At 43.1% G+C, this 13,866-nt stretch overlaps 1 protein-coding gene across 3 annotated transcripts in view; it reads right to left on the reverse strand.

Annotated features, from left to right (window-relative positions):
• The window catches only part of tncb (tenascin Cb), a 53,668-nt gene that overhangs the window by 36,834 nt on the left and 2,968 nt on the right, over window positions 1–13,866 (reverse strand). For all 3 annotated transcript variants that reach the window (XM_072664501.1, XM_072664500.1, XM_072664499.1), the window contains exon 2: window positions 200–758. In XM_072664501.1, coding sequence (XP_072520602.1) covers window positions 200–671 — 472 coding nt within the window. In that variant the 5' untranslated portion in view covers window positions 672–758. The remainder of the gene's footprint in view (window positions 1–199; window positions 759–13,866) is intronic.

Below are 13,866 nucleotides of genomic sequence, written 5' to 3' on the forward strand. Positions count from 1 at the left end.
ATCAGGTCATAAAATCCCAGCTTCTGTAAAACTGTATGAACAATCATTATTGTAAATGTAGAAACAGACGCCGAAGGCGAGAAGATTTAGAGGGGGGAGGCAGAAGATCAAACACTGTAGGAATAATACGCTGACTCCTCTTTGAGGATCAAAGGGTGCGGCAGCAAAACTGTGAAGCTTACTTCACATCTGAACTCACCTGTAACCTGAGCTCCACAGCAACCAGCCCCACCGCTGCACTGCTCCCTCAGGCTAGACACTTCAGCCTCCAGCATCTCCAGCCTATTCAGGAGATCCTTCAGATCCGGCAGTTGGTTATCGCATCCACAGGCCTGCTTGGGGATGTTGATCCGGTGGGTGAAAACGATCTGGTTCTCCCCGTCCACAGTGTGCTCCAGGTGCTGCTCAGATGGCACAGGCCTGGGCTTCATTTCAGATCCTCCAGGTGAGTCTAGGTCTACTGAGCAAAGGGATCCAGATGGGACATTGATGTTGTAGACGTGATTGAAGACCACGGGTTGGTCTGGATTTGGAAGGGACATGTTCTCTGTTTTGGGTGGCATTAAGGATTCTCTGCGGTGCCTGATCACTTTCTTGACAAGGCCAGCACTAGAGAGATCCAGCAGAATGGCCAAAGCCACACAGGCCAGAAGCAGGCCTCGCATCCCCATGATGAACCCCTCTCACTGAGGTTTGGCTACAGATCACCCAGGGAAAAAGAATGAGCTGTTCCTGATGTATCGGCTTGAACCTTAGTCCTGAAATGGAAAGTAGAAAGAAATGGAAGGATTAACGTATGCACAGGTATACACAAGATGCTTCCTGACTCTTGAGTAAGCACACTGATTTGCAGGACTTTCAACACGATCTGCCCTTGCCAGTTCGTTGAGGATCAAATTCCAGAAAAACAACACAAGCTCATCAGGGACCACGCTCGTGCAGCACAGTGTCAAAACATCCCAGGAAAAGCAATTAACCTTACATAACTGCCTGAAAAAAGAGAACAACCCCATACATTGCCGGGTTGCCACAAGTTGTATCAGCCACACAGCTCGCAGCAGGGGAGACAGGCGTCTCAAAGGGCAACTTTAGACTTTTGCTCCCCTACGTTTCTCCAGGGAATGACGATGGCAATTAAAATGGAGTAGGGATCTGTGACCTTGTGCTTCAGTGCGTATATCTTGACAGTGTTTGCTGTGACAGCTTGCCACAATCACAAAGCAGGCAACACCTGCATCTGGGGAGTTGTTTCCCTCCTCTGACATGGCAGCCCTTAACCCAAGTTGACAGATTAATACTGGTCTACGGAAGACATCTGCACTGCTTTCCATAGCATGCTTGATCAGGATCCATGCTTCTCTCCGAAATTTGCATTCTCTCTAACAGCAAGCTCTGTAGACAACAATGAAGCCTCACATGGATTTTTTTTATTTGTAAAAAGAAATGGGAGGAAAAACCACCAGTTGTGGATTTATGCAGGGCTCAGGAGACATGTTCTCTCTTTTAAAGCAATGGCTTGCTGGAAAATGACTGGAAATGAAATGGAGCCTGCTGTAAAAGTTTTTTTCTGAATGTGTGTATGGGACACCAGAGATGCCTTGCTGCAAAAGTTTTGAAAGAGAACCTCAGTTTTCATCCTATAGCCACATGGCTGGGTAACGTCTTGCCAACAGCAGGGCCATGGAGATCTAATTTTCCTTTTAGACGTTTCCACTAGAGACTGTAGTGCAGTGAACACCAAATGAGATCCATTCAACATGGTTTTAACCACCTTCTAAAGTTGCTGACACTGTATTATTTTGCCATCTTGTAAAACATTTAGGATTTGAGTCCATAAAATGGGAAGGCCTGTCTCTCAGCTAATCTTTTTTTATTAAATGATTTGAAAATGTGTCATATTGCTTCAGTATTTCTTTGTTAAAGATGGAATATTATAATCTAATATAGATCAATAAGGTCTGTGTTCATTTTCTGGTCTAAATACAATTCTGGATCTTGGAAATTCTGTAATTTTAGGCCAGTCTTATGAGGGCCTTTTTAAATAATCCCCAGAATTACATAGCCTTTATTTAGCACTCGTTGCAAAAACAAGAAAAAGGCTGGTTTCTGGTTGATTTCTGGTTGAACATTTCTTGCTGCCTGATTTTATTCATCAGGATTTGATTGGATGGTGAGAATCGAGTCAAGGCCATCCGTGGAGGAGTTCTCACCTCCTGCCACACCACATCAGCACCAGCACTGGACGAGGGACAAAATATTGATGAAGGAGGAGGTGAGGAAGAAGAGGTTTTCATTCTAGGAATTATGCTACATGTATTTGAGCCTGAGCGAGCCGATGCGAATGGAGGTAACGACTGGTGTTTTCTCTGGAAGATGAAGTGGTGGTGGGGTGGGGGTGGGGTGTTGTAAAAGGAAGGGAACACATGGCTGAAATACCTTTTTTTTGGCTACAAAGTCACTGGAAACTTGAACAAAATGTTGTTTTTTTAATTCCATGGCCCAATTAAATGCACAAACTACTACTGTAAATTTTTGGCAACCATTTGGTTTAGCATTACATCTTGTGGAGTTCCTCGAGGTTCTATTTTGTGGCCTATAAAACTGATGTTAATTATGACCGTAATGTAGTAATGAAAGGGACAAGATGTGGCCTTAAATACAAAACTTTTACCTTTATCATGTTTCTTTTAACAATAAAAAAAGAAAGTGATAGTGGTTCAAAGGTACATAAATCTTCCCAGGTCATGAAAGAGCAGAGGGCTGACAGTCTGTTATATCCACAGTTAGTGAAGTATCCAGCAGGTAATATCCTGTGAAAGGCAGGCAGCGCAGTGAGCAGAGACCCGCCTTGACATGTGATTAGCAGGCCTGACAGATGAGGTGGACTGAGCGGGATCCCACGGCTGTAGCCGCCCATCCATGATTAGACAGACAAGGATGAGCACCCTGGAGATGGAGCGCTAAAGCATCCTGCTGATGGGAGCCTCGCGATCTGGACCCTCAAGGGTGTCAGGGACAACCCCCACCTCTCAACCCAGGGATTAAATCAACAAAATAGCCAGAAAATTGCTTTGAGTCACGACGAGGGTTTTAGTTCTGGGTGGATAGCTGGCTTTTTCACTTTGAAGCCTGGCTTGTTGCCACAAGAATCTGAATGAAAAAAAGAGAAAAAAAAAAAAAACACTTTGAAGGACCCAGACGCTCTTTGTGAACACATTTGCCACCACTGCCTGAAACCTCTGGCCAAGGCTGACCTGTACTGACAGATGAATACCACAAAAGCAAAAATGGTAGCGAGGAACCTTAAAGAAATCTAAGAGGTAGAAAATCATTTTACTGCACCAGAAAGGAGTTAGCTTAAGATACAGAAACCAGTCCAGAGGTTACCAATGAAAATGGAGAGTCCCCCTTGAGAAACGGACAAAGATGTCCGCCTTTTTTGGATCTCCATCAAGACAGAACCCAAGACCAGGGCAGTATGCTAACGCTGCTAGCTGCTGGCACTTTCAGATGGACCCAAAATAATGCACTGGCTGCTATTTAATGCAACGCTGCTACTTTCCTAGACTCTTAACTGAGCCAATTGGCTGCCATGTGAGGGCAAATTCACTTGGGTGGCTGGGGGGCTGGGGTTGGGTGAACCTGCTGGCACATATATTTAGCACAAGTGAGCTAAATTAGTCCAGGGCTGTTCGCTATTCCTGAAAGTTGACCACGGCAACTGGACGATGCGAGACGTTACCCCACATGGAGACCAAACGCAAACTTTAATAAGCTGTTAGCTCTCCACTAAAACATCAAAGTTAATTGGACCTGAGCTCTGTTGGCCACCTTCATGCGTAATAAAAAAGGCTATTTGCTTAACTTGCAGTTTGTTGAATTAGCTAGAGGAAACTGGTCCTGCAGTAAACAAGGTGATGAATTGTGCTGTTCAAGCATCGCAATAACCGAACAATTAACATGCCAACCTTTTACAATCGGCAGCTTCGAGTAGAGGCGTATTTTACGACTTTAAGGGACGGAGCCGAAAACTTTAAATGGGATTTGCTCGCAAAGTAATTTTCGCTGAAATTCAATAATGCGTGAATAAAATAAAACCACTCTCAGTGGCATCACACAACTACATTATCCGTGTCCCAATAGCTATTATAAATTAGATTGGAATTGCCCTTGTAGCTTGTGAAATGGGCAGATGGAAACTACTGTAGAACCAGAGCTCGCACACACACACACACACACACACACACACACACACACACACACACACACACACACACAAACTGATGGGAAATGAAAGTCTGGTGTAATTTCAGACAAGTAAATGCACTCCAGGTCCAGCTGGCCTTTTGGTGCCCCTAGTTCCTTTGGTTCCGCTGGTGCCTATTCCCTGAACTGCAGTTTTTATCACCATCTTATGGACACCTCAGACTATACCCAGGCTAAATCCTGTCTGGCTTATTAACTGTACTGCATATCTCCACTGTTAGCCCTGAAAACGTACTAGCACGCTACGGCTCTCTCAAATCTAGGAAAGACATGAAATATGTGTGTGATGGTGGCAGTAGGTATCTTTCACCACATGATATCATCTCAAGCCTAAATCTAATGGAAATGTAAATATTTAGAAATGCAATATTGCTCAGTGATTGCTTTCCCCAGCCCAACGCTTGTGTTTCTGAGATGATATTTTGGCTGTGTTTGATGTAGTGTAATTTCTGAATTGGTTCTGATGATGGATGATAGAGGCCTTGCACTCTCAGGTGATTACACACCTCAGTTAAGAGCTACTGGCTACTGAAATATTGAGACTGACGTTGCACTGAAATGCAATCTTCTCTGTACTTCACAAAAACACAGGAGACACTCAGGTGCACAGGATATATTGCATGCTAATCATACAAGCGTCTATAAATCCGATTGCAGAATGATCTGATCCGATGGTCCTGGAGAGCTGTACAGCACGAAACACAATCTCGAATACAGTACTGCAGTTTGAGCCAAGGATACAACCCCAGGCATTTCCAGCTCCACACACTGAGCCTCAACAAAGATCACCATCTATAATACGAAGGATATTTCTACTGTATGAAATACTGTAAGCCTTCAGTTCTAAGGAGAATTGGGCACACAAGCAGAGTGGCACGTCCCCTCTCTCCCACTTTCAGCTCATCTGTATGAAATCATCAAGCTTGCTTAGTTTTGTAGGTCACCCATGACAGAAAGGCTCCAGCCTTCTCTGGGACACAGTCTTAATGTGGGTCGCGTGCAAAGCTGAATGAACTGCTATTGTCTGGAGAGTCTATTCACCTTGAGAGGTGTCATACAAATGCATGGACAGTTACTGTAATCGCAGGACAGGCTCTCTTAAATCTAGTGTGGAAGCCATAGATGTTTAAAAAGAAAGCCAAAAATAAAGGTTCTTAAACGGCTTCTGACTTAGAGTCATGGTTCCACTTCAAAATAGTAGTAAAAAAGATAGTATCTGCAAAATAATGACAGAAATAACCTCCTAACTCCAGTAGCAGGCCATGATGAAGCTTTGGAGAAAGAACTCCAAAGTAGTGTCAATGACAGTGTTAAAAATGTGTCCCAATTAAATTTCCTTCAGAAGTTCAAGGCCAACCTCTTTATCTCACTCTTCCTTATTGATCTGCCATGGTCCAAGGTCATAATCACGGACAGTGTTGCTGAGGCTAGCACTATGGCTGAGATTTCTAATCATCAAACAAAGACATGGATTTCCAGGACAGCTCATAAGGCAGTCCGGCTGTGTGTGCGTTTGAATGTTTGGATGCTTGGATCGATGGCACAGCAAGCAAGCACTTGCTGGAGTTGGAGATCATAAAGAGATTTTGAAAAAGTTTTCACCTCCCTGAGCGAGGAGCATAGAGCTGTCATGGTTTAGCTGGCTTCCTCTGCTTTTCTTTTATTCATATAGGCTCTCTGTCTGCAGTTCTGCTCTCCTGCTCCTTTACTTCTTCCTTTCTTTAATACTTTCATGGACTATCTGAATACTTTCTTCACCATGAGAAAAGAGAACACTAATAAATGATGGATCTATCCAAGGTCTGCCCAGATATGCTTTGCTCTATCACAACTGTTGAGAAATTGCACAAGCTTTACAGAACATGAGCAAAATCCTATTCAACATGGTGAATGCAGGGTGGAATTAGAGCTGCGATAGAATGTAGAGTTTGGAAGGATTTGCTGCTACCTTCAGAGATCTTGTGGTGGTCCAGGCCTCAATTGATCAAATCTGTTGTGGTGGCACCAGTGGGATCTACTCAATATTAGGAAGGTGGTACTAATGTTATGGCTGATCGGTTTATTGAGTTGAAGATGTTATGCTACCTAATAAAAAGCAGTCCAATTGAAGATGAGAGCGATGTGCCATCATGCTAACAGTGGCTTGATTTTATATCAAACTGTAGATCGATATTTTGACCAAATGAGATTTTTGCTGAACTTCTATGAAGAACCAGTGGTGATCTGTGACTATTAGACCAAGATCTTCCACAAATCTTAAAACTCCTCTATGATAATGCTAATTTCTGCTAGCTTACCTTTTCTTATAGAATCTAATAGATTCTAGTAGTATGTTAATGCTAAGCTAAGGACAATTCACTCAAATATTTTGAAACATTTCATGTTTGATTTAAAGATCTGAACAGATTTTAACCTGCAGTATCTCTTTACGTTTATCTTCAGATTTGATACTTTGCAGTTATAATAGTGTCTCTTTTAGTAAAGAGTCCTGGCACAGAGCTCCTGCTAACAGAATCCCAGTTACACCACCACTCATGTTCACGGTTAGTGACAAATCTAGGTCTAGAATGCCGAAAGTCCTAGTTTCTGGTTGGTAATCTGAAGTCCCAACCAATAGTTGAGCTATCTGTATCTACCCAGATATTACTGAGAAAAAATGATTGGTAAAAAAGGCCTGAAGGCCCAGAAGGCCCTGAGGGCTCTCCCACTAGAAAGAACACACTTGTGGGCAGAGCATAGAAACATGGATAGGTTAATTATGTCTGTAAGAGTAAAACTGGACTACAGAGAGATGCCCAGGCAGAAAGGTGTAGATATAGAAAGATAAAGATCTAGGCTACGAAGGTTAAGGCTAAGATATAGTCAGATGCTGCATTTAAGCTTATGGCTAATGGATGCTGTAACAGTCCACTGGCTCCAAACAAGCCTTTTCTGAGTGAGTGACAATTCTTCCTTGGCTCTTCATTTTGCTTGGCCAGTGTGCACTTCAAAAGGCAGCCATTTGAGGCTTGGCCTGGGTCCAGTGACCAAGATTCAGGCAAATGAATATCTCCGGCAACGACAATCGCGCGTGCACACATACCCACACTCACACGCTGAGAAGCTCAAAGAGGCTTTAAATGTCAATGAAAGTAGTCCATGACTTGAAGGCACTGCCTGGAAAGGCGGCGAGGTGCGAGAGGAAAATCGACAGCAACCAGAGCTTAAGCCAACAGATTTATTAAATGCTAGAATTGAAGCTATAATGCAATTATAAAGTAATTACTGAAAATGGTATTACACCATTTAGAGTTCCAGGGCTCAAATCATATTCCAGTGCTTAACGAGTCTCTTTAATCTAATTTGCAAGAAAGACAAGTAAAATATTCCTCTATTTTCATACTTGCAGCCCTGAAGCCTGTAGATGTTCCGTATGCACAGGAGAAGCATGCGATTACATGTTGACTGATAATTGAAAGTCAGCGGAGGCTGGTTTTTTGGCATGGAAAGGCTGGGTTTCATGTCAACCAAGTCCCATTTATAGAGCTTTAATGATTCCGGGGGCTCAGATGGCATTGATAGGAGGGTTTGTGTGTGTGACCGTGATAAGGGGGTGGATGAGCAGAGATAGCTACGTTCACACTGCTCTGAGAGGTCCAGCGGTTCATTGCCACGCTCTACAATAGGAGCCTCCAGACTAAGCTAAATGGAACTGGGGTAGAGTGACATTGCCAAGGGTAAGTGCTATCATGCTGATTAAGGGGAAATGGAAAGTTTTGGGCATGTAACTGTAACGTGTGAAGTAGCAAAGAAGTGGACTTGAGGTCAGAAAGCTAGTTTACTACTTTTCCAGCCCACAGACACTCTAGTCTAATTATTTCTTGAGGGATATCTCAACTGGCAACTTTTCTCTGCAGAAATTCAAAGAATTTTGGATTGAGAATTGGCAAAACAGGTGAAAGTGAAATTTACATTTGAAATAAAAAAATCTAATTGGCTGGAAGTTTTAATAGAAACTGTACATTTAATTGCATGAGACTGAATTGACTGGCAAGAGAAAACAAATAAGAGATTTGAAGGACAAAATAAAGATATAAGGAGTAAAACGTACATTTTAAGGCCAATTACAAGTAGTAAGTTTCAGTAACCCTTTAGTATTGAGATACACTATAAATATCCCAACATAAAACTTAAGTACACTGATGTAATACAATTTTCTAAGTATTACTCGGCCCTACAAATAATTCCACTTTAAAAAATAAAGGTTCCTACATGATTATCGGGTTAAATTTACAGAATTCTTTCATTATGTGAAGTTTTTATTACTATTTAAAAGTGTTATCCATTCTGGGACGCCTCATTTACCACAGCAAAACAATTCCTTAAAGAACAATCCATCAAAAAGCTATTTAGGGAAGAACTTTAGGAAAGAACCTTTGAATGCTATCACTCCAAAGAATCCTTTTTGGCACCATATTTTTTAAGGGTTTATTTCAATCTGGCATAGCTAAAGTACACCATCTGCAGTTGCCAACTCTGTGAAAGTGACTGCACTCATTTAAAACACTCCATCAGCACTGAACATCGATTCTATTTTAACTGTGAAATCGATCCAGGAGACACTAACCATGACCTTGAAATGGAGGCTAACGTTTCCTGACTTGAGACTGTAAAGTCTCCTCACATGGGACAACTGGAACATTTGTTACTTGGAGTCTGGTTTTACTTTGTTAGCACCAGTGACCTGACCTTTATTAGCCTAACCTCTGAAGCAGCCAGAATAGCAGGCCAGTATGTTCTCTTTACAACACTACTTACCCCCTATTTCTGTCCACAGTCATAACAACACAACCATTCAAGCCTCAGCCTTAGGCATCCATTTACAACCTGGTGCCACTGGCATTCTCAAGGTTGTCTGTAATTCCTTTATTTGTGAGAATGCTGTCAGTGAAGCTCTATGGTGGTTGTCCTAGAGAGGGCAATGAACCCTAGGAGAGAAACCAAACCATTCAGATGGGCCTAGGATAGATTGCTAAGTCTGCAACTTGGATGGAGGTACGATGGAGCGGTGGATGTTTTTTTTTTTTTGTAAATGAGAGTGGCAGATGGACAGAAATGCTTCACAAAGTTTATTTTAAATTTAGCTAAAATATTAGCTAAACATAAACACCCTGCTTTTGTTGGAGTAACTGTCTCTACTGTCCAGGGATGGCCTTCCACCAGATTTCAGAGGAGCATTGCTATGAGGACTTCATTGCATTCAGCGATAAGAGGCCATCATTAGTGAGATCAGGATGTTGGATGATCTCCACCCCACCCCACATCATCTCCAACTCCCCAACTCATCCTAAAAGTGTTGGATGTAGCACCATCCATCAATCCAGAGAACACAGTTCCACTGCTGGGGGGCTTTATACCCCTCTAGCCCACGCCTGGCATTAGGCAGGTGCATGGTGGCAATAGGTTCATGTTGATCTGCTCCAGTAAGCCCTATTCTATTGGCAGTACTTCTCTACAGGGACTAGGCAAGCTGTGTCAGCAATGGGTGCAACTTAAGGTAGCTGAATGCATTCATTAGAAGGGGTGTCCATAAACATTTAAACATTTAGGGTATGTCCTATTTGATATAGTTTAGATGGTGTTAGGAGCATTAGAACATGTTCTGAATGTGTTAATGGTGTCTTGTCCAGTTTTAGTTCTCAGAGAAAGTGCAGAACCTTTATGTGAACAGTGTTGATACCTGAGGAACGCTTTATCTGAATTATGCATGAAGGTCTTCTCTCCTGTAGGCATAATGTTGATGCGCAACTGCAGACACAGAGCGATTGCTCAACATACAAATTGGTAGAAACCCCTCAAACAGCACGAAGCAATTCTCACTCCAACACGTACCTTCAGGAGTCTACTCTCGTCAAAATGACAGTCTATTGATCCTCGCTCTCTCTCTCACCCCCACTGAAGGGTGTAGACGAATACTGCCTCATTGCTTCTTGTTTGCTTAAGAAGTGGAGCTGCTCTTCAGCGGCTACAGATAATACGCCTCTGAGGGCTGGAAGTATGAAGCCTTTTGTGCCAAGTTTCAGGCGCAAACAGGAATGTCATGCCATGACCTCTGTTTACACCGGGCCACTTGATTTGACTAGTATCTGGATTGTATCCTGGTAAGATTTTAGCCACATGCTTTTAAACTGGGTAGTCAGATTGAAATCCGACCGCTGTGTGGGACGGAATATGCAAATTTGCTTGAATATGCAAATTTGCTCAAATGCGTCTCAGATCACCTCCTGAGGTGGTTTGAGTGATTGGATTTGTATCTGGTTTAAATGAGTCTTGGGTGAGTTTACACCTGCGGCCTGATCCAGATCTAATCCCGATGCTTAAAACGCATGAAGTAACCAGGTGGAAACAGGGTCAGTGTGAGAATTAGCAACAACAGCAGTATCTGAAAGCATGTTACTGGAAGACTACCACTCAAGGAGCACCATCACGCCCCTCATGCATGAGTGTTTCATGCCTGCTCTGGCCAAACGCGACCCAACCAGGGTTTGGGGATTAGGTGGGAGCATGATTAGACGATAAGTCTCTCTGAAAATGAGATTTTAGAGGTGTGTTTTGTGTTCATGGCAGATCAGAAAGGCAGATCTTAAGGACAAAATGGCTTAGTGTTGTGTTCACTGCCTCTGAACCGAGATCTTGACTATCAATAGACAGAAAGTCAAAGGCGCAGCAAAGGCTAGATCAAGCCCCAGGCCTTGAAGCCATGCAAGGCCTAGTCTGGAAATGCAATATCCTCCCCTAACCTAACACCTACTTCTCCTCTGTGCTTCACCAGCCTGAGACTTGCGTTATAGCTGTAAATTTCCTTGCTGGAGGACTTTCCCTGTCCTTGGTCCTGCTTCTGCTCCTGCTCTTTCAAGCTGCACTGCAGCAAAAGTGAACAGCTCCGCAGCAGGGAGCTGAATTCCGAATACTGAAAAGCCCACGCTGATGAAAAACATTTTCCATGCAAACGTGTCGAGCTAATAAGTCAGAAGAGACTTCCCAAAGGACGTTCAATTCATACTGAAGAAGTAACGGGAAACACATGCTGCTTTATGATCCTGGTAAGCTTTTCTAAGCTCCTGTTATAACGTATCTTGCATGCTTATGCTAATTAGGCTCATTTGCAGTAGGATAATTTATGGGTTGTTCAAGGGCATCATAAAACGTCCTTTTAAGAAATATGCTTAGATGAAAACCTATAGTCCAAAATTAACTATGGCTTCCATCCTGGCAGGAAAAGGCCTGTTTTCCAGCAGCAGGAATTTGTTGGCTGTGATATAGGGACATCTGTTTTGCCTTTTGCAGTGGCGGACCAAAAGTGTGGTCTGTGTCATGTTGGAGGGTGCCATCCATTCAAGCCCTTGAACCCCGCACTACAGGACTATGCTTTATGGTTCTTTTTTAGACCATTTCTCAGACTAAACTGTCTGCTCTGCTCAATAGGCCTGCCTTGTGCCTGGTCATGGTAATGGTGGACATTCCCGTGTGAGGGGTCACTGCTGCTGGCCCTCAGTCACTGTGGAATCGACCACATGTGCTCATCTTTTGGACGCCACCAGTGCAGACACTGGCTCTGAGCCTGGTCCCTTTTCCTAGACCTCTCACATTAGCTTCAGACAGACATTAAAACCATCTGGAGCTGTGTGGGACTTTTACACATTGAGGAAAATCTTTGTTCGCTGGTTCAGATGAACCATTCGGAAAGCCTCTGGAGCTTCTTTTTAGAGCGTATTAATGGCCTGTCGCCTGACTGGCAGTGCCTAATGGGTTTACACTGTGCTAAAATTGTTAAAGAAGTCAATGTGGTGGAAATTCTGTGGCAGCAACAGCCAATGCTATGAATGCTGAAAGGCTTGGTATTTATTACTATTCGAAAGATCTTGTTCATGTCTTTGCTCCTCTTCATTATCCCTAACTCTAACCTTAACCTTGCTATTTTGGAGGACACCAGCAGCTGAACACAACCATAACCTTGATGGGTTTGTTTGTTTAATGGTAATATGAGCTACCTCTACTAACACTTGGCTCACTTGCGAGTTGGCTAACACTCTCAATAGTGTAGGAGCAGAGCTGTATTGTGCACATGGAGGCCAAATGGATGCTACAACCCATGCAAACACTGGGTAAATTATAACAGCTGAAACTGATAACCTGATGTCCTAAAAAGGCCATAGGTAAAGAATTAATGGTCAGTCCCCAGTCCGTTCACATCATTCTGAACACAGTCCGGTTGTTGTGGGCTGTTAGCAAGACTGGCAACACTGTATGTCAATGAATGCTTTCAGCTACACAGCTTGTTTAGGCCCTGTAGAGAAATACTGCCAATAGAATAGGACTCTCTGAAGTAGATAAGCATGAACCTATGGCACCATGCTTAATGCCAGGTCTGGGCTAGAGGGGTATAAAGCCCCCCATCATTGAGCTGTGGAGCGTTGGAACTGTGATCTCTGGAATGATGGTTGGTGCTCCATCCAGTACATTTGGGGAACAGTTGGGAAGTTGATAAGGAGATGGGGTGGTGATCATCCGACATGTTGATCTCTCTAATGCTCCGGTCTCTGAAGGCAATCAGATTGTCACAGCAATGCTCCAAAATCTAGTAGATCTCTTTTTTAATACCCTTGATTAAAGATTAAAGAAACAATAAATGAGCAGGCGTCCCAATACTTTTGGCCTTCTAGTCTATTCAGTGGAACATTTGAATTATGATGGTAAAAAATGTGTGTCAATGCTAAATTTGATACCTGAATCTGTCCTACAACCCCTCGTGCACTCAGAGTCCTCATACAAATCTACAGCCTTACAGACGGACAGACAGACAGACTGAGAGACAGACTGAGAGACAGGGAGGAGTTCAGTATGAAGCAAAGAAGGAGAAGAATGAAGTCTGTCCTCCTCTATTTTCTCTACGTACCAGGTGCTTTACAGCAGCTTCTTGACAGATATACAGGCTCGGAAATGAGTGGAATCTCAGTGAAGCCCACTCTGCTCCAAACAGCTGCTCCGAGCGCAATTCTAAGCCAGGAGCGGCTAACGCTTGCGCTAACAGCTGTTCAAACAAAGGATGCTTTCTCGCTCGTCTTTATTCTGAGTGGCACTGTCAGTGAATACCCTGCACATAGCACACCGGTCATAAAACATTTACACTCTGGGCCTGGGCGACACCACTGGGTGGTTGGCAGCCATTATGTAGCCCTGATCATTATAGCAGGGGACTCAAGGGCCAATAACAACACAGAAGAGCAGCAGTCACTTAATGTTGGCAAATGGAGAAAGATAGAGATGGATGACAGGATGTGTTGCTACAATATGCACTGATCTGCATCTATCATTACTGGTTCAACTCCCCCAAACAACTTTAGTAGAGTTAACTGTAAGATATAGTTGAAAATGATATTTTAAAACAAATGATTGAAATGTGTTGAATTGAACATTGATCTATAGTCACTGTCACACAAAAACCTCATATCTCCAAAATGGTAACTTTACAGCTTTCAATGGAAGCCAGTGTAAAAAGACTGTACTTCAAGGCATTCTGGAGCAATATCATGACATTTGGACACAATGTAAAGAATAACT

Source organism: Salminus brasiliensis, chromosome 20, assembly GCF_030463535.1.
Source record: "Salminus brasiliensis chromosome 20, fSalBra1.hap2, whole genome shotgun sequence".
NCBI classification, from domain to species: Eukaryota; Metazoa; Chordata; class Actinopteri; order Characiformes; family Bryconidae; genus Salminus; species Salminus brasiliensis.